The 24,766-nt window shown below is 42.9% G+C and overlaps 1 protein-coding gene across 1 annotated transcript in view; it reads left to right on the forward strand.

Annotated features, from left to right (window-relative positions):
• The first annotated feature begins 16,547 nt into the window (after positions 1–16,547).
• The window catches only part of LOC122940999 (anthrax toxin receptor 1-like), a 92,370-nt gene continuing 84,151 nt past the window's right edge, over positions 16,548–24,766 (forward strand). Inside the window, exon 1 of the mRNA XM_044297970.1 lies at positions 16,548–16,737. Within this exon, the coding sequence (XP_044153905.1) occupies positions 16,619–16,737 (119 nt within the window). The 5' untranslated portion in view covers positions 16,548–16,618. The remainder of the gene's footprint in view (positions 16,738–24,766) is intronic.

A 24,766-nucleotide genomic window follows, 5' to 3' on the forward strand; every position in this document is an offset into this window, starting at 1 on the left:
ATTCTATGTCTTTCACCGCTGGGGAAGGGCTAGGTGGATGCCCTTGGGAAACCCTGCCAGCGGAGTCTTCAAACAGCATAAGAGACTGCTGCATAACTTGAGGCTGAGACAGTTTCCCTGGTATGCATGGGGGTGATGTGACAGACTGATGGGGTTGGTTTTCAGGCGCCATCTGTGCGCTTTCTGCAGAAGACTGGGTGGGAGATAATGTGAACGTGCTGGATCCACTGTCGGCCACCCAATTGACTAATGCCTGTACCTGCTCAGGCCTTACCATCCTTAGAACGGCATTGGGCCCCACCATATATCGCTGTAAATTCTGGCGGCTACTGGGACCTGAGGTAGTTGGTACACTAGGACGTGTGGATGTGGCAGAACGGCCACGTCCTCTCCCAGCACCAGAGGGTCCACTAACACCACCACGACCATGTCCACGTCCGCGTCCCTTACTAGATGTTTTTCTCATTGTTATGGTTCACCACAACAACAAATATATTATTTGGCCCAATGTATTGTATTCAAATTCAGCGGGATATAAATTTGAGGCCTAGTATTTAGGCGCTGGGTGACCGGTATGGATTTAGTGACAGAATTAGACTTGGAAATGCACAGAAGCGTGTGTGTGAAGTTATTCTGAATGACCCAATGTGCACCTTCAATATTATATACCCTTTTAGGGATAGATTTCAAATAGCTCTGATATAGCAGAAACCACTAAATTATGAAATTGCTAAATTGGGAATTGTACTTCAACCCAGAACAAAAAATGTGCTTTGACGGACACTAAATATCTTGCCCAGCAACAACAGTACAGCGGTGGGTAACGAGAGATTTAGAGGGATTTAAATTTGAGGCCTAGTATTTAGGCGCTGGGTGACCGGTATGGATTTAGTGACAGAATTAGACTTGGAAATGCACAGAAGCGTGTGTGTGAAGTTATTCTGAATGACCCAATGTGCACCTTCAATATTATATACCCTTTTAGGGATAGATTTCAAATAGCTCTGATATAGCAGAAACCACTAAATTATGAAATTGCTAAATTGGGAATTGTACTTCAACCCAGAACAAAAAATGTGCTTTGACGGACACTAAATATCTTGCCCAGCAACAACAGTACAGCGGTGGGTAACGAGAGATTTAGAGGGATTTAAATTTGAGGCCTAGTATTTAGGCGCTGGGTCACCGGTATGGATTTAGTGACAGAATTAGACTTGGAAATGCACAGAAGCGTGTGTGTGAAGTTATTCTGAATGACCCTATGTGCACCTTCAATATTATATACCCTTTTAGGGATAGATTTCAAATAGCTCTGATATAGCAGAAACCACTAAATTATGAAATTGCTAAATTGGGAATTGTACTTCAACCCAGAACAAAAAATGTGCTTTGACGGACACTAAATATCTTGCCCAGCAACAACAGTACAGCGGTGGGTAACGAGAGATTTAGAGGGATTTAAATTTGAGGCCTAGTATTTAGGCGCTGGGTCACCGGTATGGATTTAGTGACAGAATTAGACTTGGAAATGCACAGAAGCGTGTGTGTGAAGTTATTCTGAATGACCCTATGTGCACCTTCAATATTATATACCCTTTTAGGGATAGATTTCAAATAGCTCTGATATAGCAGAAACCACTAAATTATGAAATTGCTAAATTGGGAATTGTACTTCAACCCAGAACAAAAAATGTGCTTTGACGGACACTAAATATCTTGCCCAGCAACAACAGTACAGCGGTGGGTAACGAGAGATTTAGAGGGATTTAAATTTGAGGCCTAGTATTTAGGCGCTGGGTCACCGGTATGGATTTAGTGACAGAATTAGACTTGGAAATGCACAGAAGCGTGTGTGTGAAGTTATTCTGAATGACCCTATGTGCACCTTCAATATTATATACCCTTTTAGGGATAGATTTCAAATAGCTCTGATATAGCAGAAACCACTAAATTATGAAATTGCTAAATTGGGAATTGTACTTCAACCCAGAACAAAAAATGTGCTTTGACGGACACTAAATATCTTGCCCAGCAACAACAGTACAGCGGTGGGTAACGAGAGATTTAGAGGGATTTAAATTTGAGGCCTAGTATTTAGGCGCTGGGTCACCGGTATGGATTTAGTGACAGAATTAGACTTGGAAATGCACAGAAGCGTGTGTGTGAAGTTATTCTGAATGACCCTATGTGCACCTTCAATATTATATACCCTTTTAGGGATAGATTTCAAATAGCTCTGATATAGCAGAAACCACTAAATTATGAAATTGCTAAATTGGGAATTGTACTTCAACCCAGAACAAAAAATGTGCTTTGACGGACACTAAATATCTTGCCCAGCAACAACAGTACAGCGGTGGGTAACGAGAGATTTAGAGGGATTTAAATTTGAGGCCTAGTATTTAGGCGCTGGGTGACAGGTATGGGTTTAGTGACAGAATTAGACTTGGAAATACACAGTAGCGGGTGTGTGTGAAGTTATTCTGAATGACCCAATGTGCACCTTCAATATTATATACCCTTTTTGGGATAGATTTCAAATAGCTCTGATATAGCAGGAACCACTAAATTATGAAATTGCTAAATTGGGAATTGTATTTCAACCCAGAACAAGAAATGTGCTTGAACGGACACTAAATAACTCGCCCAGCTACAGCACTAGGGACAGATTTAGCTGGATATAAATTTGAGGCCTAGTATTTAGGCGCTGGGTGACCGGTATGGATTTAGTGACAGAATTAGACTGGGATATGGCCAAAAAATAAACAGACTATTGCTGGTTAAATGCACTTGGTGTGACAGCTTCACCCTGATGTAGGCTTTAGCCAAAAAACAACCACACCATTGAGGGTTAAATGCACTTGGTGACAGGCGCAGCTTGCCCCTGATTTTGTATATGGCCAAAAAATGAACAGACTATTGCTGGTTAAATGCACTTGGTGTGACAGCTTCACCCTGATGTAGGCTTTAGCCAAAAAACAACCACACCATTGAGGGTTAAATGCACTTGGTGACAGGCGCAGCTTGCCCCTGATTTTGTATATGGCCAAAAAATGAACAGACTATTGCTGGTTAAATGCACTTGGTGTCACAGCTTCACCCTGATGTAGGCTTTAGCCAAAAAACAACCACACCATTGAGGGTTAAATGCACTTGGTGACAGGCGCAGCTTGCCCCTGATTTTGTATATGGCCAAAAAATGAACAGACTATTGCTGGATAAATGCACTTGGTGTGACAGCTTCACCCTGATGTAGGCTTTAGCCAAAAAACAACCACACCATTGAGGGTTAAATGCACTTGGTCGCAGCTTGTGCTGGCGCACCACAAGACACAAAATGGCCGCCGATCACCCCAGAAAAATGAGACTGACAAACGGTCTGTGCAGCCTAAAAACAGTGAGCAATTGAGGATCAGCAGCTCAATGATCCACAGCTGCAGATCGATCAGTTAATCAAGTCCTTTGGAGGAGTTAATCTGCCTAATCTCGCCCTACTGTCGCAGCCGCAACCTCTCCCTACGCTAATCAGAGCAGAGTGACGGGCGGCGCTATGTGACTCCAGCTTAAATAGAGGCTGGGTCACATGGTGCTCTGGCCAATCACAGCCATGCCAATAGTAGGCATGGCTGTGATGGCCTCTTGGGGCAAGTAGTATGACGCTTGTTGATTGGCTGCTTTGCAGCCTTTCAAAAAGCGCCAAGAAAGCGTCACAAAAGCGCGAAGAAAGCGACGAACACCGAACCCGAACCCGGACTTTTACGAAAATGTCCGGGTTCGGGTCCGTGTCACGGACACCCCAAAATTCGGTACGAACCCGAACTATACAGTTCGAGTTCGCTCATCCCTATCCGTGACCCATTGACTTTCAATGTAAGTCAAGACGGATCCGTTTTGACTTAGACTTTTTTTTAAATGAATAATGCAAACTGATCAGTTATGAACGGATACAAGCATTTGCATTATCGGTGCGGATCCGTCTGTGCAGGTACAAGACGGATCCGCACCGTAGCCTAACTCTGCCAAAAATAGATACCGAGTTCCCTTGATGCCCCCACATAGTAATTATTCCCCCTTTGTGCCAGCACATATTAGTAGTAACCACACTGTGCCCCCTTCACAGTAATGTCCACATTGTGCCCCTCACAGTAGCTATGCCCACATTGTGCCCCTTTACAGTACTTGTGCCCAGATATCACCCTCTTCACAGTAGCTATGTCCAGATGTGCCCCCTTCACTGTAGCTATGACCAGATAAGCACCCTTCATAGTAGGTATGCCCACATTGTATGCCCCTCACAGTAGTTATGCCCCTCACAGTAGTTATGCCCATATGTGCCCCTCAATGTATTTATGTTCACATGTTCCCCCTTCACAGTAACAATGCCCAGATATCACCCTCTTCACAGTAGCTATGTCCAGATGTGCACTCCGTGTGCTGTCCGCATCCGTTGCTCTATTCCGTGGTCCGCATAAAAAATATAACCTGTCCTATTCTTGTCCGCAAAACGGACAAGAATAGGCAGTTATATTAATGGCAGTCCGTTCCGTTCCGCAAATTGTGGAACACACACGGACGCCACCCGTGTTTTGCTGATCCGCAAATTGCGGACCGCAAAACACATAACGGTCGTGTGCGTGTAGCCTTAGTCTGATTGCCTGATTGGAGTCGGGAAGGAATTTTTTATTCCCCTAAAGTGGAGAAAACTGGCTTCTACCTCACAGTTTTTTTTTGCCTTCCTCTGGCTGGATCAACTTGTAGGATAACAGGCCGAACTAGATGGACAAATGTCTTCTTTTCAGCCTTATGTACTATGTTACTATGTTACTATGTCAAGCAGGTAGAAATTTAGAGGATGGTAAACTGGGAAATTTTTGTGTGCCATTATTTTTTGGAATGGGAGCTTTGACCCTTTCAGCCCTCAAGTGTTTTTCGTTTCTGCCTTTTTTCACTCCCTGCCATAACTTTTTTAATTTTTTTTGTTCATATAGCCATCTGAGGGCTTGTTTTTTGCGGGACAAGTTGCACTTGCTAATTAAATATTGCATAGGGTTTATTGGGGAGCATAAAAAAATTCCAAATGAGGTGAAATTGGAATAAAAAACGCAAGTCCGCAACAGTTTATGGGTTTTGTTTTTACGGGTTTCCCTATACAGTAAAAAGGACCTGTTAATTTAATTCTACAGGTCGGTACAATTATGGTGATACCACATATGTATCGTTTATCATGCATTTTAATAGTAAAAAAAAACAAAAACTTGAAAACATTTTTTTTTCTTTTCATAGCCATATTCTGACCCGTACAACTGTTTTTGTAGTTATGTTTATGGAGCTGTGTGATGGCTCAATTTTTGGCAGGGTGATCTGTACGTTTCATTGATACCCTTTTGGAGTATAAATGACTTTTTGACCACTTTTTAATTTTTTGAGGAAGGTGAAGCAAACAAAAAACGGCCAATAGGCCATTTTGATTTTTTTCCGTTTCGCCATTTGCCTTATAATCATATAAATGTATGCGTTTCGCATGCCCATGATGTTTTTTTTATTGTTTATATATTTTTATTTACATTTTGGGGAAAGGGGGTGATTTAAATTTTTATATTTTTTACATTTCTTTGTATTTCTAAAAACATTTCTTTTTTACCCTTTTTTTTAGTAGTTATGCCAGATCTGTGCTTTCTCAGATTAATTATTATTATTATTATTATTATTATTGTTATTAATATTATTAAAGTGCTATTCATTCCATTCCAGCTATGTGCCGCCTCACAGTAGTTATGCCAGATATGTGCCCCCTCATAGTAGTTATGCCACATATGTGGCATTAGATTGCTTCTCTCATACACTCCAATGCATTAGCATTCAGGGCCGGCCTTAGGTGTTCAGGCGCCCTGTGCAAGCTAACCTTGTGGCGCCCCCCCCCCCCCCCCTCAAAAAAATAAAATATTGTGTGGCACAGTGTAGGCTATATGTGTATAACAAACATATTTCACATGAAAACTTACAGTTACTTGGCTTGGCCCTTGGGGATCTCGGACGCCACTTCCACACTTTGGTCGGGGGCTCGGCTGAGCTGATGATGTGTTTTAATCCTAATGAGAAAGATTTCATAATAAGTATTTGGAGAAGGGGCAGAGGGATAGCAGAGCAGGGAGAGGCTGGTGCTGCTACTAGGGGGTCATACCATGGGGGAGTAATAAAGCCCACCATAATGCCCCCCCCCAGTAGTAATAATTCTCCTTATAATGTGACAGTGCAAAAAATACCCCCTTGTAATGCCCCCATTTGAGCTAATGTCCTCATAGTGCCCCCATAATGTGCCAGTATAAAATACCCCTATATAGTGCCCTTAGTAAATGACCCCATAGTGCTCCACACCCTCCTTCCTCCTAGTGCCCCCCATAATGTACCAGTATAAAATGCTCCAGTAGATGCCCTCAGTGTCCCCCATAATTTGCAAGTATAAAATACCCCTTAGTGCCCCCCGTAGATGACCCCATAGTACTCCTCTCCCCCCTTCCCCATAGTACCCACCATGTGTCCCAGTATAAAATTGTACTGTACAGAGAGCCCATATAAAATACCCCTTCTTTGTGGCCTCAGTAGATGCCCCTATAGTGCCCCCAATCATGTGCCAGTATTAACAGCCCCCCCGTGCCAGTAATAATAGCCCCCTATGCCAGTAATAGCAGCCCCCCTGTGCCAGTAATAGCAGCCCCCAGTAATAACAGCCCCCCTGTGCCAGTAATAACAGCCCCCGCCAGTAATAACAGCCCCCCCTTTGCCAGTAATAACAGCCCCCGCTTTGCCAGTAATAACAGCCCCCGCTTTGCCAGTAATAACAGCCCCCCCTTTGCCAGTAATAACAGCCCCCCCTTTGCCAGTAATAACAGCCCCCCCTTTGCTAGTAATAACAGCCCCCCCCTTTGCCAGTAATAACAGCCCCCCCCCCCTTTGCCAGTAATAACAGCCCCCCCCCCTTTGCCAGTAATAGTATTGTACATAATAAAAATAATTTAAAAAAACACATACTTACCTCCATGTCAGTGATGCGATGCAGGCCTCTTCTGGCCTGTGTCCCACGCTGTATGGCTCAGGCGGCCTCTGATAGGCTGCCGGCCTAGTGCCTGCAGCCTATCAGAGGAAGGGAAAGGGACACGACTCTCCCTCCCCTACCGCAGCACAGGCAGGCATCTGTATCGCTGTCCTGAGGACGGCGATACAGATGACTGGAGATGAGCGCTTCCACAATGGAAGCGCTCATCTCCATGTGCCCAGCCGCCGCTGCCATTACACTGCGAGCTGTTGGCCGCCGGCGCCCCTGTTGCTATGGCGCCCTGTGCGGCCGCACAGCCCGCGCACCCCAAAGGCCGGCCCTGTTAGCATTGGAGTGTATGAGAAATACACTATGGGAGTCATTTATGAAGATAAGTACGCCACTTTTTGGAGTACTTTTATCGCAGATTCGGTCACTAAGGGGATTTGCAGCCACATCTGTGACTTTTCCCCACTCACTCCAGTTTTCTGAGGTGGCTAAAAAAGGGCGTGAAGTGGGCGGGGAAGGCTGCGGGCTGGTCACCACGTCTCATTTATAATTTTCTATGCCTGTTTTTGGTTTAGAATATTACTAAACTCTACACCACGTGAATTTTTTGCTGAATATTCGCGATAAATTTGTAATTGCAAAAATCAGCAATGTAATATGCTCATATTGCACACACAATTTCATTAACTATAACAAACAATCACACAAAGACTAGATGTCAAAAAGCTGGGTATGTGCAAGCCAACAATCCATCCATGAGACAGGTAGTCAGCATACCTTACAATAGCAGCCTTGTGTGCAATGAGACATTCAAGACCAGCTCTCATCTGACTGAGAGCCTGTAAGCCTCAAAGTTGCTTGATTTGAGTTGGATGGCTCGGGGGACCTGCGCACCTACATCATTATCATTAGGGTGGCAAAAATAGAAAACTGAAAATTTTTGAGAGAAGAGTTAGCTGGCATCCCAAAAAATTCTAATTGTCCTAACGTTTATATTCAATAACCTATACTGTTTTGTCATGCAAACTCATTTACATAAACATGGTCATATGGGAAAGACATGCAAATTAGCAGAATTTGCCTTGTTTTTCAGCTGAAACACTATCTACATGTCTTTCCCATGTGCCGGTGTTTATGCAAATGAGTTTACATGACAAAACAGTACAGAAAGGTTATTGAATATAAACGTTAGGACAATTAGAAAACTGAAAATTTTTATGCAGCCCTCCTAAGCAGTGAGAGGAGAGTTAGCTGGCATCCCAAAAACTATTTTTTTTGTCACCCTAATGATAATTATGTAGGTACGTAGGTCCCCCAAGCCATCCAACTCAAATCAAGCAACTTTAAGGCTTACAGGCTCTCAGTCAGATGAGAGCTGGTCCTGAATGTCTTATTGCACACAAGGCTGCCATTAAAGGGTATGCTGACTACCTATCTCATAGATTGATTGTTGGCTTGCACATACCTGGCTTTTGGCATATAGCCTTTATGTGATTGTCTGTTACATGTTGTCTATTGCATGTTATAGGTAATGATTTACTTTAAAAATAATATAGTATCTATAATAAGAGATTATTAATGATAGGTAGGAAAATATTTCTAATGAAAGGTAATTAATGATAGGTTAAATAATACCTATAAAAAAAAGGTATGGGTGATAGATAGCATAATGAGGATAAAGAGAAGCTATGCATAATAAGTGAAAAAATATTATAGCTTTATTTAGTGATAAAAAAAATCTAGAATATTCGTGATTACAAAGATATAGCACTATATTCTAGAATTTCATGAATTCTCGAAGTGCTGATATTTGCACTAAAAATTTGTGATTAGAATATTCGAGCTCAACACTAATTGTCACATTGCTCTATTTCAAGGGGCCGCAAATAAATAAAAAATGTTGATCGGCTCTAATTTGCATCAGTCTATTACTCAAGCCAGTGCAAAGTGATTGGGGAAAAATTATCGCTATCACAGTTATTCCGCCTTCATTTAGTTATATTGATATTGGTAGCCCATCCCTGATTACACGGTGAGATGTGCTGCTGATAATTGTAAACCTTTCATCCTGATAAAATATGCGAATCAGCCGACAAACGAGTGATTCCTTGTTTATCAACTGATCAGCAGCACGATTATACCGGCCAGATATCAGCTCCTATGAACACTTTTTCCCAGTACTTGTCCCAAATATTGTGCTGCAGCATGGCCCCTGAAACCAAAGAGTTATACTTACCTGCTCCCTGCCACTCTGGTCTTCTGCACTGCCTCCATCTTCCGGTCCCCGCGCTGTTTACACCTGGCAGTGCATGGCCATGATCACATGTACCCCTCCAACCAAGGACTGGCTTCAGCGGTGATGTGGCCACAAGCAGCATGTCACTGCTGAAGCCAGACATTGGCTGTAGAGGTGCAAGTGACCATGGCCATGCACTGATAGGTGTAAATAGTGCGGGGACCAGAAGATAGAGGCAGTGAGGGCAACGCAGAAGACTGAAAGACCTGCGATGAGCAGGTAAGTATGAACCTTTTGTTTCAGGGGCCATGCTGCAGGAACTGGTTAAAAATCATTTTTACCGGAAAATTAGCGTCATTTCCTTCCATCCTGCCTCCTGCCAGTCATAGGGGCCCTGCAATAACTAGTAAGCGCTTTCCTTCACTGCAGAGGCCGGCGCTCACTGGTTATTACCGCCTCCTGCCATTATAGGGGCCCTGCAATAACCAGTAAGCACTTTACTTCACTTCAGAGGCTAGCGCTGACTGGTTATTACCGCCTCCTGCCGTTATAGGAGCCCTGTAATAACCAGGAAGCACTTTCCTTCACTTCAGAGGCTAGCGCTCACTGGTTATTACCGCCTCCTGCCGTTATAGGGGCCTGCAATAACCAGTAAGTGCTTTAATTTACTAATGGGGAAGGCGCTCATTGGTTAACCCTTTAATGACCAGGCTTGAAAAGGCCCTAATGACGAGACACTTTTTTATGATTTAGCACAAGTGGTTCAAACAGCTGTAACTATCTTATTTGTTGAACTACCAAAATAATTTTTGCAACAATTTTGTACATGACACATAGGGCTTTATCATTTATTTTTGGTAGTTTTATTTGGGGGAAACTGTACAAAACATTTTTAAAAAGTATTTTTTTTTTCAAACTATACAGGGAGTGCAGAATTATTAGGCAAATGAGTATTTTGACCACATCATCCTCTTTATGCATGTTGTCTTACTCCAAGCTGTATAGGCTCGAAAGCCTACTACCAATTAAGCATATTAGGTGATGTGCATCTCTGTAATGAGAAGGGGTGTGGTCTAATGACATCAACACCCTATATCAGGTGTGCATAATTATTAGGCAACTTCCTTTCCTTTGGCAAAATGGGTCAAAAGAAGGACTTGACAGGCTCAGAAAAGTCAAAAATAGTGAGATATCTTGCAGAGGGATGCAGCACTCTTAAAATTGCAAAGCTTCTGAAGCGTGATCATCGAACAATCAAGCGTTTCATTCAAAATAGTCAACAGGGTCGCAAGAAGCGTGTGGAAAAACCAAGGCGCAAAATAACTGCCCATGAACTGAGAAAAGTCAAGCGTGCAGCTGCCAAGATGCCACTTGCCACCAGTTTGGCCATATTTCAGAGCTGCAACATCACTGGAGTGCCCAAAAGCAAAAGGTGTGCAATACTCAGAGACATGGCCAAGGTAAGAAAGGCTGAAAGACGACCACCACTGAACAAGACACACAAGCTGAAACGTCAAGACTGGGCCAAGAAATATCTCAAGACTGATTTTTCTAAGGTTTTACTGATGAAATGAGAGTGAGTCTTGATGGGCCAGATGGATGGGCCCGTGGCTGGATTGGTAAAGGGCAGAGAGCTCCAGTCCGACTCAGACGCCAGCAAGGTGGAGGTGGAGTACTGGTTTGGGCTGGTATCATCAAAGATGAGCTTGTGGGGCCTTTTCGGGTTGAGGATGGAGTCAAGCTCAACTCCCAGTCCTACTGCCAGTTTCTGGAAGACACCTTCTTCAAGCAGTGATACAGGAAGAAGTCTGCATCCTTCAAGAAAAACATGATTTTCATGCAGGACAATGCTCCATCACACGCGTCCAAGTACTCCACAGCGTGGCTGGCAAGAAAGGGTATAAAAGAAGAAAAACTAATGACATGGCCTCCTTGTTCACCTGATCTGAACCCCATTGAGAACCTGTGGTCCATCATCAAATGTGAGATTTACAAGGAGGGAAAACAGTACACCTCTCTGAACAGTGTCTGGGAGGCTGTGGTTGCTGCTGCATGCAATGTTGATGGTGAACAGATCAAAACACTGACAGAATCCATGGATGGCAGGCTTTTGAGTGTCCTTGCAAAGAAAGGTGGCTATATTGGTCACTGATTTGTTTTTGTTTTGTTTTTGAATGTCAGAAATGTATATTTGTGAATGTTGAGATGTTATATTGGTTTCACTGGTAAAAATAAATAATTGAAATGAGTATATATTTGTTTTTTGTTAAGTTGCCTAATAATTATGCACAGTAATAGTCACCTGCACACACAGATATCCCCCTAAAATAGCTAAAACTAAAAACAAACTAAAAACTACTTCCAAAAATATTCAGCTTTGATATTAATGAGTTTTTTGGGTTCATTGAGAACATGGTTGTTGTTCAATAATAAAATTAATCCTCAAAAATACAACTTGCCTAATAATTCTGCACTCCCTGTAGCTCCTTATTCTATGCAAACTGACTCTATTATTATAATTAGTTCCCTATTTTGTATAGGCCACTTTGTTATATAATATGTATAGTTTCACGTTTCTGCTATATGATATGTCCCCCAAGAGGTCATAAAAAGACCTTTGGGGGACATTGGCCCTTTTTTCTTCAATTTTCTAAACTTTTTACTTTTATTTGTATTTTATTAATATTTTATAGCATATTTTTTTATAATTGGTGAATTACTTATTTTATTAAATATATTTTTTGCCACATAATAATAAGAGGTCATAAAAAGTATGTTCGGGACAATGAACACTTTTTCCTTTTTATTTTTTATTTTATTTGTTTTTTTTTATACATTTTTACTTTTTATTTTATTTATATATATATATATATATATATATATATATATATATATATATATATATATATATATATATATTAGAACTTTCTATTATTTTTTTAAATATATTTTTGCCACATAATATGTTCCCCAAATGGTCATAAAAAGACTGTTGGGGGACAGTGAACACTCTTTTGTTTTGCACATTTTCATGTTTTTTTTTATAATATTCAATTTTTTTGCCACATATTTTATTTCTTTGTTTTCTTTTATTTGTATTTTATTATAGTTTGAAAAAAAATATAATAAAAAAAAAAAGAAATTAATATATTTTTTCCACATAATTTGTCCCCAAGAGGTCACTGAAAGACTTTTTTTTTTTTTACTACTCCAAAGGAGCCCGTTACAGGGGAAACCAGCCTCCTGTGGGAGTTTGTAGAAGGCAGAGCTGATCAGGGTTTCCTGACCCTGCAGCAATTTGCACCTCTGCCCCAAGCCGCTCATCACGCCGCTCATCTATCTGAGGAGAAGGCAGAGGCGCTCCCTCACTATCACTTCCATTACAGTAGCAGCCGCCATCATCCATCATCCTCCGGCGCACGATCAGCTGTGTTTCTGCCCAGCAAGACGGGGTCTGCAAAACTTGGTTCTAGGGGGCCGCGGGTTGTGCACCGCTGTCCTAGAGAAACTGCGCTTACAACAGTGACAAATGACCTCCTGAGAGCTAAATGCAATGGTGACTACTTTCTATTCATTCTTCGGGCTCTCTCTGCAGCATCTGACACTGTTCTGGTGGCAGCTTATCTCCTGGGAGAATATATAAATTTTGCCTTGTCTCCCCCAACATCATCTGTCGAGGGAAAGCGGGGAGCTCCCCACATAATTATGACGGCCGCAACTACCATTCTTAGCGGGTTCAGCCGACAAAAGTATAATGTGTATGGTCAGTTTAAGACTAACATCAACCATAATTTGAACCTCTCACTCATGTCTCCAAGACTTCTCTCGAGCTGCACCAGCTCTACACCAGATAATCAAGTTAATTCCCAACTTTCACAGTTTGAGACCTTTACTAAAAATGCATCTTTTTAGTGTGGTCTATCATATCTCCTAATCTAACTCTTCTCCATTCTCACCTTCCCCCTCAACTTCATTCTTCAGAACCTGATCCATCATCTAACTGTATCTACCACATCCTATTCACTCAGAAGCACTACAGATATCGGCTGGTGGCTGGCCTATGCACCTTTTTAAAGGGAACCTGTCACCCAAAAATCGCCTATTAAGCTGTTTACAGTACCTTATAGTGCTGTATAGTCGTTTCCTGATGCACTTTTTGTTAGTTTTGCAGCATGTATGCTCAGTCAGAAATCGATGTTATATTCAGCTGCTGCCCCGTGCTTCAAGTCAGGCTTGAAGTCACGGGGGCAGCGGCCTCGGCGTCTTACATGGCCCTCTCCCCGCCCCCTGCCTCTGTGACTGACAGCCGAAATCCGATTCCGGGACCGCGCTCAACGGCCGCATGCGCAGTAAAGGGCGGCAGGAGCGCGGTCCCGGCTGCCGCGCGTACTACGCGCCGTCTTACTTTCGCCGCACTGCGCATGCGCCCGACATCCTGTATCAAACGCGCCCGCGCCCAGATGCCGGGCGCGGGCGCGTTTGATACAGGATGTCGGGCGCATGCGCAGTGCGGCGAAAGTAAGACGGCGCGTAGTACGCGCGGCAGCCGGGACAGCGCTCCTGCCGCCCTTTACTGCGCATGCGGCCGTTGAGCGCGGTCCCGGAATCGGATTTCGGCTGTCAGTCACAGAGGCAGGGGGCGGGGAGAGGGCCATGTAAGACGCCGAGGCCGCTGCCCCCGTGACTTCAAGCCTGACTTGAAGCACGGGGCAGCAGCTGAATATAACATCGATTTCTGACTGAGCATACATGCTGCAAAACTAACAAAAAGTGCATCAGGAAACGACTATACAGCACTATAAGGTACTGTAAACAGCTTAATAGGCGATTTTTGGGTGACAGGTTCCCTTTAAGTACTCCCCTATTATATTAAGATGGCAAAATAAGCATTTTTTTTACCTTCTGTATCACCCCTATTTCATCATAGATTGTAAGCTCATTCCTCTTGTTTAAGGCTACTTTCACACTTGCGGCAGTGTGATCCGGCGGGCAGTTCCGTCGTCGGAACTGGCCGCCGGATCCGCCGATCTGCTGCTGCCTGAAAGCATTTGTGAGACGGATCCGGATGCGGATCCGTCTCACAAATGCATTGCAAGGACGGATCCGTCTCTCCGCTTGTCATGCGGACCGACGGATCCGTCTTGTACATTTTTCGCATTTTTACCGATCTGCGCATGCGCATGCCGGAACGACAGATCCGGCATTCCGGTATTCTGAATGCCGGATCCGGCGCTAATACATTCCTATGGGAAAAAATGCCGGATCCGGCGTTCAGGCATGTCTTCAGTTTTTTTCGCCGGAGAAAAAACCGTAGCATGCTACGGTTTTCTCTTTTGCCTGATCAGTCAAAACGACTGAACTGAAGACATCCTGATGCAAACTGAACGGATTACTCTCCATTCAGAATGCATGGGGATATGCCTGATCAGTTCTTTTCCGGTATAGAGCCCCTGTGACGGAACTCTATGCCGGAAAAGAAAAACGCTAGTGTGAAAGTACCCTTAATTGTTGACTTGTTTGTTGCTATGTAATAAATTATTTTGTTTTCGCTATATAAATAAGGTTTATGGGGCACATTTATTAAGTTATTTTATCTTAATAAAGCCCTGCACTGATGGTGTATCTGCCGCAGTATTGTAGAGGTGCCAGACTCTACAGTACAAAACTTCGGCGGATCCACCACTGCTTCTAAATGTAAGACAGCTTCATAGCTGTCTTACATTTAGACTATTTTGTATGCCTAAAACTGGCGTAGAAAATGGTAAATAAAACAGGCCTACTGACCCGTTCCCTTCCCTGCCCATGTCACCATCCACTGTTTTAGACATGGAGTGAGCAGGGAAAAGTCGCAGACCTTTGCTCCACAATCTGCGCCAGAAAGCCAGCTAGTATATATATATCTCTGTGTAATGAGGACACTATCTGGTAGTATTAGTTGATTACTGTATGGAGGTATATATATCCATAAGAAAGGTCTGGCAGCACTCCCTTGAAGTTTAGGATGTAGGGTGCCCGCGGTAATCCCTCGATTCAGGACGGTCAATAAACAATAAAAGATCCGCAGCACTCCTTTCTGGGAGATTGCAGCTGTATATAGTAAATGAGGAGGATAAAACTTGCTTGTTAACTTGTTAAGAAGAAAGTTTTATCCTCCTCATTTACTATATACAGCTGCAATCTCCCAGCAAGGAGTGCTGCGGATCTTTTATTGTTCATATATATATATGTATATATATATATATAGTGGGGATTCGCTCTGGTAGGCAGGTTAGAGGACTCAGTATAGAGGCAACCACAAAGTCTTTAACTTAAACAATTCAGTGTTTATTCACACAGAAGGCAAAACAAAAATACAGTTCGCAGTCTTGGTGTTCGTTCACACCATGGAAAGTCCACAGAACAAAACATTCACCTTGTTAGCAGTTTTTCATCAGCGGTCCCCAGCAGGCTTTAGGGACCTGTTTTCCAACATGCGGCCCTCAGCCCTTTAGCACGGCACACATCTTCAGATCCCAAACCACAGAGACACCACAGCTTCACTGTGAGATAGAGCATAATCCACCCCACCTGCTTAATGGTGACTGCTTTTTATAAGCCTCCCAAGACCCAGCCTGGAACGTGGGGAGTAGAGACCCACCCAACACTTTGGCTACTCCCAGTAAGAGCCGCCCCGGATCAGCTTTACAGCCAAACTAACCAGCTGAAGTGTCAGACTGCAATGATGACATTTCAGGAAAAAAAAACGTCTCTTACCTCACCGAGGTCAGGAACCTCGGTGATACATACGGCCCATCAATGACAACCCCTTGTGTGTGTTCCTTCCTACAATATATATAAATATATTTATTATATATATATATATATATACACACAGCTACCTAGAAAAAAAGAATGGGTCATTGATGATGGCCCCATTTCTCATAGTACCATCTCAGGTGATTCATTTTAGGACATCTTGAAAATATACTGCATGCAAACCCACTGAATTATCTTAACTTGCATACCACTGTTCAATGCAGAACCAACAGTTACATGACAAAGTTACTATCTTCAAATGAGATTTGTGCTAAGGACCTTTTCTAGTGCAAAGTCCCACATCTACCATAAAGTTCCTTCAAATAGTTGTTCAGTATTTTCCCACAAGCAAGTGTGCTTGGCCATGTACTGAATGGGTTAATATCCTCTCCCCTGGGGTTTCAGCAGCAAAGACAGACATTCCTCTCCTCCTCCCTTACATCCTCTTCCTCCTCCATCGCTTTCTCCCACCCCTGGCTGCTGCCCCCTCTCCTCCTCCTTTCTCTCTCAGTCCTGGGTGAGGAGACGCAGGGAAACACTGGGCCATGAAGAGTGGGATCCTACTAGCCCTTGTAGCCCTAGTCCCTCTGTGGTGCCAGGCTCAGGAGACTGAAGAACAGCGGTCCTGTGATGGGGCATTTGATCTGTACTTCATTCTTGACAAGTGAGTGTCCAGAGGGGGAATATGAGGGGGAGGCAGGCAGGAGACAACAAAGGCAGAGTTTGCAAGACATGGGAGAAGTTTGCATCAAGGAGGGAGAGAGTGCATACAAGGCTAAGTGCTGTATCCAGATCCAAAATATGGACTGAGACCTGCTAAGCCTGTACCAGGACCTTAAATATCCATACTACTATATACGTGTACTTCGCTGGGCAGGATTCTTAATTGTCCTGAATGTTATGGCATATTTCTTCACTTTTTGGAGAATCCCAAATGTAATCTATTAAAAGTACCGCCATCTGACTTATTAAACAGAGGCGTCGCTACAGCCCTAGTCCTGTATCTACAATCTCTGGTTAATGCAAAGTGACTTGTTGGCACCCAGCACACTGGGCAACTGTCTCGCCAGTCCCCTGTGGCACGTGGCTGACTTTAAGGGTACAGCCGTGCATTCACTTTCCTGATGCAGTTTTGGAAGCCAAAATCAGGTGCAGATCATAAAAAGAGAGTAAGGGTATGACTACATGGAGCTGTCATGAAGGTGCTTGCGACGCGGCCATGCTGCGTTCGAGTACCGCACAGCCATACGGGCCGCTCTAATATAGGCTCTAATTAAACTAATGAGATCGCACTGTTTAGACAGTCTGTATTGGTAATGGCTGCGTGGCACCTGCAATACCGTTTGGCCATTAACAATAAAGACGCACTGAACAGTGCGGTCTTATTAGAGCCTTCAGCGGCCCACGCGGCCATGCAGTACTCAAACGCAAGTGACACACTTCCGCGCCACGTGGTTGCACCCAAAGTATTAAGGACAGATACCAATTTTCATCATTTTTGAATTCACTCCTGGTTTTGTTTTCCAAAACTGAATGGGGAAACCTGACCGTACCCTAAGATTCTCAATGGGGCCGTTCTTTTGGACAGTGTGGACACACATTTCTAATGATATATCTATTGTATGCTATATGCTGTCCATTCATCAATAGCATTAATGACTGGACGTCTAGAAAACTATTTGGCTCCACAAACCTCAGCCTCCATTTACATACAGATTTGTGTGATATATTTCTAGAAGCTTTTCTTTCACATGCTTTGTGCAGGACAATAATTGAATTATCTCAGGAGGCTTCCATTATGTGAAGCACTTCAGTCGGCTATCCACACTACTCAGGCTCACACTCTGTCAATACTGCGGCCCTCCCCTGGGGATATTTGAGTCTGGGCTCACAAATCACATGGGATGGGACCTGAACTTTGAGCATGTGACAGAGTAGCACATCACTGTGATAGGACTTGCTTTGGACAATCTCTGGTGTAACATCTCAGTTCACATGGTTTCTTGTGGTACATGGACGTGTACAGCATTGCACACGGCTGAGCATTTTGTGACAGTGGGCTCTGTAGTGAGACTGGCTGGAGGATCCATGTGGAGTTGGTCTTGGGAAAGACTACATAAAACTCTCTTTGTTAGGTTTCTGTAGCACTGACCTGATGCTGCGTCAGCGACTGAGCTGCGGTGTATGTGTGTTTACTGACAACTACAAAAACCTCTAACACACAGACACAAAATACCCTACACAGACTCACACATAAACCACATATACACATGCATACACCACTCAGACACATACACATGCCACACAGACTCACACATATTTCACACAGATGTGCATACACCACACAGACACACACATACTTCACACAGGCACACACATACTCCACACAGATGTGCATACACCACATAGACACCCATACACTATATAGACACAGTACACCACACAGACACATGCATACACCACACAGACTTGCACATACACCACACAGACTTACACATACACCACATAGAAAAAACATACACCACACAGACACACACATATTTCACACAGATGTGCATACACCACACAGACACACACATACTTCACACAGGCACACACATACTCCACACAGATTTGCATACACCACATAGACACCCATACACTATATAGACACAGTACACCACACAGACACATGCATACACCACACAGACTTACACATACACCACATAGAAAAAACATACTGCACACAGACTCACACATACTGCACACAGACACATACACATTCTGCACACAGACACATACACATTCTGCACACAGACACACACATTCTGCACACAGACACACACATACTGCACACAGACACACACATACACCACACAGATGCACATACACCACACAGACACACACATACTGCCACACAGACACACACATATGCCACATATACACATGCAGACACACACATACTTCACACAGGCACACACATACTCCACACAGATGTGCATACACCACATAGACACCCATACACTATATAGACACAGTACACCACACAGACACATGCATACACCACACAGACTTACACATACACCACACAGACTTACACATACACCACATAGAAAAAACATACACCACACAGACACACACATATTTCACACAGATGTGCATACACCACACAGACACACACATACTTCACACAGGCACACACATACTCCACACAGATTTGCATACACCACATAGACACCCATACACTATATAGACACAGTACACCACACAGACACATGCATACACCACACAGACTCACACATACTGCACACAGACACATACACATACTGCACACAGACACACACATTCTGCACACAGACACGCACATACTGCACACAGACACACACATACACCACACAGATGCACATACACCACACAGACACACACATACTGCCACACAGACACACACATATGCCACATATACACATGCAGACACGCACATGCCACACAGACACACACATACTGCACACAGACACACAGATTCTGCACACAGACACACACACATGCCACACAGACACACACATACACCACACAGATGCACATATATGCCACAGAGACATACATACACCTCACACATACAGCACACAGGCACACATATATACCAGACAGACACATACATACATGACACAGACACACACATGCACCACACAGATGCACATATATGCCACAGAGACATACATACACCTTACACATACAGCACACAGGCACACATATATACCACACAGACACACACATGCACCACACAGTTGCACATACAGGCCTCCCAAGTGTCACTCTTATGGAGGGACAGTCCTTACTTTTGACCCAAATCCTTATGTCCCTCTTGGCTCCTTAAATGTCCCTTTTTTTATCCGAAGTATAGATTTGCATTACCTTTACAATATTGATCCAGAAAGTGTTTCTCTAGTTCTGATCAGTATATTACAGCCCGCCCTGTTCATTATTTGATGCAATTTGGATTTTAGAAATTTCTATATTCAGATGTTTTTTGCACAATTGTCTAAAAGAAAACTTTTGAACTGTATAGATATGCAGGAAAATGGATCTATCACACAATGAACCATAAGAGTCCCTCTTTGACCATCCAAAAAGTTGGAAGGTATGCACATACACCACACAGACACACACATATAGCACATAGGTACATGCAGAAACACAGATGCATTGACAGACATGCACAGACATATGCATCATACAGACACACACAAACAGAAGCGCAGATATACAGACAAACATAATCACGTCACACATACACAAAAACACCAAACAAACAAACATACACAGATAGACCTGCAGATACAAAAACACAAAAAAGGAAAACAGAGGGGGGCTTAGGACCCCAGAATATATTGGTTTTGCCTTTAGTTTGTATTACTAGATGCACATCCTGTACAAATCACAGCATATACATGGATCGCCTGTGTATACATCCTGATGTATACTTCCTTCCTCTATTCTGTATGGACTGCCTTGTCTGTTTCTAGAAGACAAAGAACAACACCAAAATTAACTGGAGCATTTTCTATTTAAAAAGGATCTGTTTATATTACAGATATGTCAGTTTTAGTAAATTCTTGTCTTACTATAATATTTTGGGAGCTTCTTTTCTTATTCCTCTGCATTGTACCATTCCTCTATTATACCTCCTAGAAATGTATGAATATATTGACAATGGGGTGTTACCAGTTGGGGTTTGCCTGTATCGATTCAGCCAGTGCCAGACTTTGACAAGAGGAAAGGTAGCTCCCAGGTTTCAATTTATTCTTCAACTTCTAGAAGAAATTACTGAGGAAAGGCACAACACAGAGCTCTAAGGGATCATGCACACGACCGTTCTGTTTTTTGCGGTCCACAAAAAACGGATGCCGCCCTTGTGCCTTCCGCAATTTGCGGAACGGAACAGGAGGCCCATTATAGAAATGCCTATTCTTGTCGCAAAACGGACAAGAGTAGGACATGCCTCATAATTTTTGATGGGCCACGGAACAAAGCAACGGATGCGGACAACACACAGAGTGCTGTCCGCATCTTTTGCGGAGCCATAGAAATGAATGGTTCCGTATACGGACTCAAAATACGGCTCGTATATGGAACGCAAAAAATGGTCGTGTGCATGAGCCCTAAGAAAAGATTCTCCAGAATCAATATTTTTGGGAATGCAAGTATTTACTGAAATATACATGTCATACAAGGTGATGGGTCCTCTTTAAAAGAATTGTCCACTTTGGATAACCCCTGTGTAGTGGGTGCTTCCCTTGACAATGAGCTCATCCTTGCAGATTCCAAATAAATTTGGCACGTAATCCGGGTCTCTGAAAAATCTGAGATTAAATAGGCAACACCCACAATATACTGTATTAAAACAATTGAAAAATGTATTTTTTCCAATTTTCTCGTTCAAGACTATGCCAAAACCATGAATAGGGTATATTTCTCATTTTCTGTAGGTTAGAACCTGATGACTTAAAATTCATGTAATCTGGAATACACAAGGAAAAATCTTTGTATTCACAGGATAACATCTGTGAATAATGTTTCTCAATAGTCAAGCACCTTCCAGGTCAATGCTTGGAAATACAATGAGCAGGAGCATATGACAGGGAATGGTCCAGCACCTTCCAGATCAATGCTTGGAAATACAATGAGCAGGAGCATATGACAGGGAATGGTCCAGCAGCTTCCAGATCAATGCTTGGAAATACAATGAGCACGGGCATATGACAGGGAATGGTCCAGCAGCTTCCAGATCAATGCTTGGAAATACAATGAGCATGGGCATATGACAGGGAATGGTTTAGCACCTTCTAGGTCAATGCTTTGAAATACAATGAACAGGAGCATATGACAGGGAATGGTCCAGCATCTTCCAGGCCAATGCTTGGAAATACAATAAACAGGAGCATATGACAGGGAATGGCCCAGCATCTTCCAGGCCAATGCTTGGAAATACAATGAGCAGGAGCATATGACAGGGAATGGCCCAGCTTCTTCTAGGTCAAGGCTTGGAAATACAATGAGCAGGAGCATATGACAGGGAATGATCCAGCATCTTCCAGATCAATGCTTGGAAATACAATGAGCAGGAGCATATGACAGGGAATGGTCCAGCATCTTCCAGGCCAATGCTTGGAAATACAATGAGCAGGAGCATATGACAGGGAATGATCCAGCATCTTCCAGGTCAATGCTTGGAAATACAATGAGCAGGAGCATATGACAGGGAATGGTCCAGCATCTTCCAGGCCAATGCTTGGAAATACAATGAGCAGGAGCATATCACAGGGAATGGCCCAGCAACTTCCAGGTCAAGGCTTGGAAATACAATGAGCAGGAGCATATGACAGGGAATGATCCAGCATCTTCCAGGTCAATACTTGGAAATACAATGAGCAGGAGCATATGACAGGGAATGGCCCAGCATCTTCCAGGTCAATACTTGGAAATACAATGAGCAGGAGCATATAACAGGGAATGGTCCAGCATCTTCGAGGTCAATACTTGGAAATACAATGAGCAGGAGCATATGACAGGGAATGGTCTAGCTTGGGATGCCCAACAAACATGTTGCAGGACCTGGACACAAGCTAGATGTAACCTATGACAGCCTACAAATTGAATTGAATGTTAACCAGAAAACTATTATCTGGAACTTCACAGGAAAATTAATTTACTGGTTAAAACCTTATTTTGGTTAACCTCTGATGAGGAACTTAGCAGCACATATTCCGTTCTTCTTTCCCCAGAGAGGCCACCATCTGTGATGATCATATGCCCTAACAAGGCTCATGTGAGACAGAATGGACAAAATGCTGCAAAAACTAATTATATTATATGCTGAAAACATTTAATTTAGGCCATTGGTTCTCAACGTGTGATACACATACTGAGGAGTTACATATCATGACTCTAGGTGGTATTTTTATCTAATTTGTTTAGGTGGGGCTACTTGGCATAGAAAAGCGGCACAACACTGTTTTAGGACAGATGATTTATAAGGAGTTAAATTAAAAAAAAGGGTAAAACCTGTTAAAGAAGACCTACCATAAGACTATATTTAATATACACTTTGCTTTTAATGGAAACTCTTCTTTGGAAAGTCTTCTTTAAAGGCGATTGTGATGATGGCCTATGATTAGGACAGGTCATCAGTAATTAAATTGTAGAAGTTTGATTTCTGGCACCCTCATCCATCAACAAGTACCATACCCCTTAACTGTTTACCTAGTCTCAGCACTGAACATATGGTTGAGCTGCAGTGCCAGGTGCAACTGCAACCATGTGTATGACACCATGCCAGGATAAACAATGAAGGGGAGTGCTGTGGCTCCTTCATTCAGTTGATCTAAAGTTTGAACCCACTCCCCAAATATTAAAGTCTCAGAAAACCCTCACACCTCATTTTAGAAATCCTATAGATTCTCCTTTGGATCAATGGTTTCAGAGAATAGATCAGATCTATAGACTAGAGGAACTATCTTCATGGGAACTTAGGTCACACCATAAATTTCTTAAGACCTGGGATAGATGGATCTCATTCAGAGGATACCAGAAGATTAGTACGAACTAATCTTACATTACCAACTTCACGCATAGGAGCCAACCACATATATTGGATCTTACAGTCTCTTTTCTGGCCCCTTTACTCCCCATTATCTGACACCCATCTGCAGATAAGAACCCCCCCCCCCCCCCCCTCCTCGCCAACCTGTCTTGGATGAGGGAAAGCGTGATACACTGGGACTCTTGTTGTCAGTAAAGTTAGGTGACTAATGCAAAGATTGATGGTAGTAAACTAAGGATTTGGCGCCTTGTGATCTATATCTTGACTATATCTGTCGCTTATGCATCGCATTGTCTGACCTGCAGTTTCTGCTATGTTATTTTTCTATGTTCTGTGAAACGTAGAAGTGTGGAGGATTGTCTCACCTCCAACACTCGTTTATTGTATCTGATTACTAAGCTCAATAAAATTTGCTTTAAAAAATAAAAATAAAATAAATAAATAAAAAGAAATCCTATAGATTAAAGGGGTTCTCTGAGACTGGGAACCCTTTTGCCAGACAGAGTGCAGGGAGCGTGTTGATGGTACCTCACACTTCCAGTCCAGTGGGGACCAGAGCTTCTGGTTCTGGAACCAGATTGCAGGCAAGAGGGGAGCTTTTTTTGTTATAATCCCTGCATACTGCCTGGCAATATTGAAAGGGGTTCCCAGTCTCTGCAAGCCCATTAAGCACTCAGAAGATTCCTGAGCCATTTTGCATCTGATTGCAAGAAATCATGATGTAGAATGGTAGCTTCATGCCTACAGACATGACAAAGACTTCACAGTTGTTTACAATATAACATCAATGTGTGATTGACAAGGGTCAGACTGATAAGACTCCTAACGCTTAGGAGAATGAATGTCCTCCATGAGTAAAGCTCAGATTGATGTAGAGAAGAAACAGGAACCCGTCTCGTTGCTATGGGTAAAAGCCTCCTTCAAAAGCATATTGTGTATAGGTTCCAGAGCAAAGAGAAACTTCAAACACTTCCACTACTTCATCACAGGTCATTCCTCCTTCTAGCTATTTATTTGGTTTTAGTCATATCTCCTGAAAATGTGAAATGTTTTCCTGAGGCAATTAAAAGTGTAAAAACAAAGTAAACAGGTAGTTATACCTGAAGCTAGGATA

The sequence above is a fragment of the Bufo gargarizans genome, chromosome 6, assembly GCF_014858855.1.
Source record: "Bufo gargarizans isolate SCDJY-AF-19 chromosome 6, ASM1485885v1, whole genome shotgun sequence".
NCBI classification, from domain to species: Eukaryota; Metazoa; Chordata; class Amphibia; order Anura; family Bufonidae; genus Bufo; species Bufo gargarizans.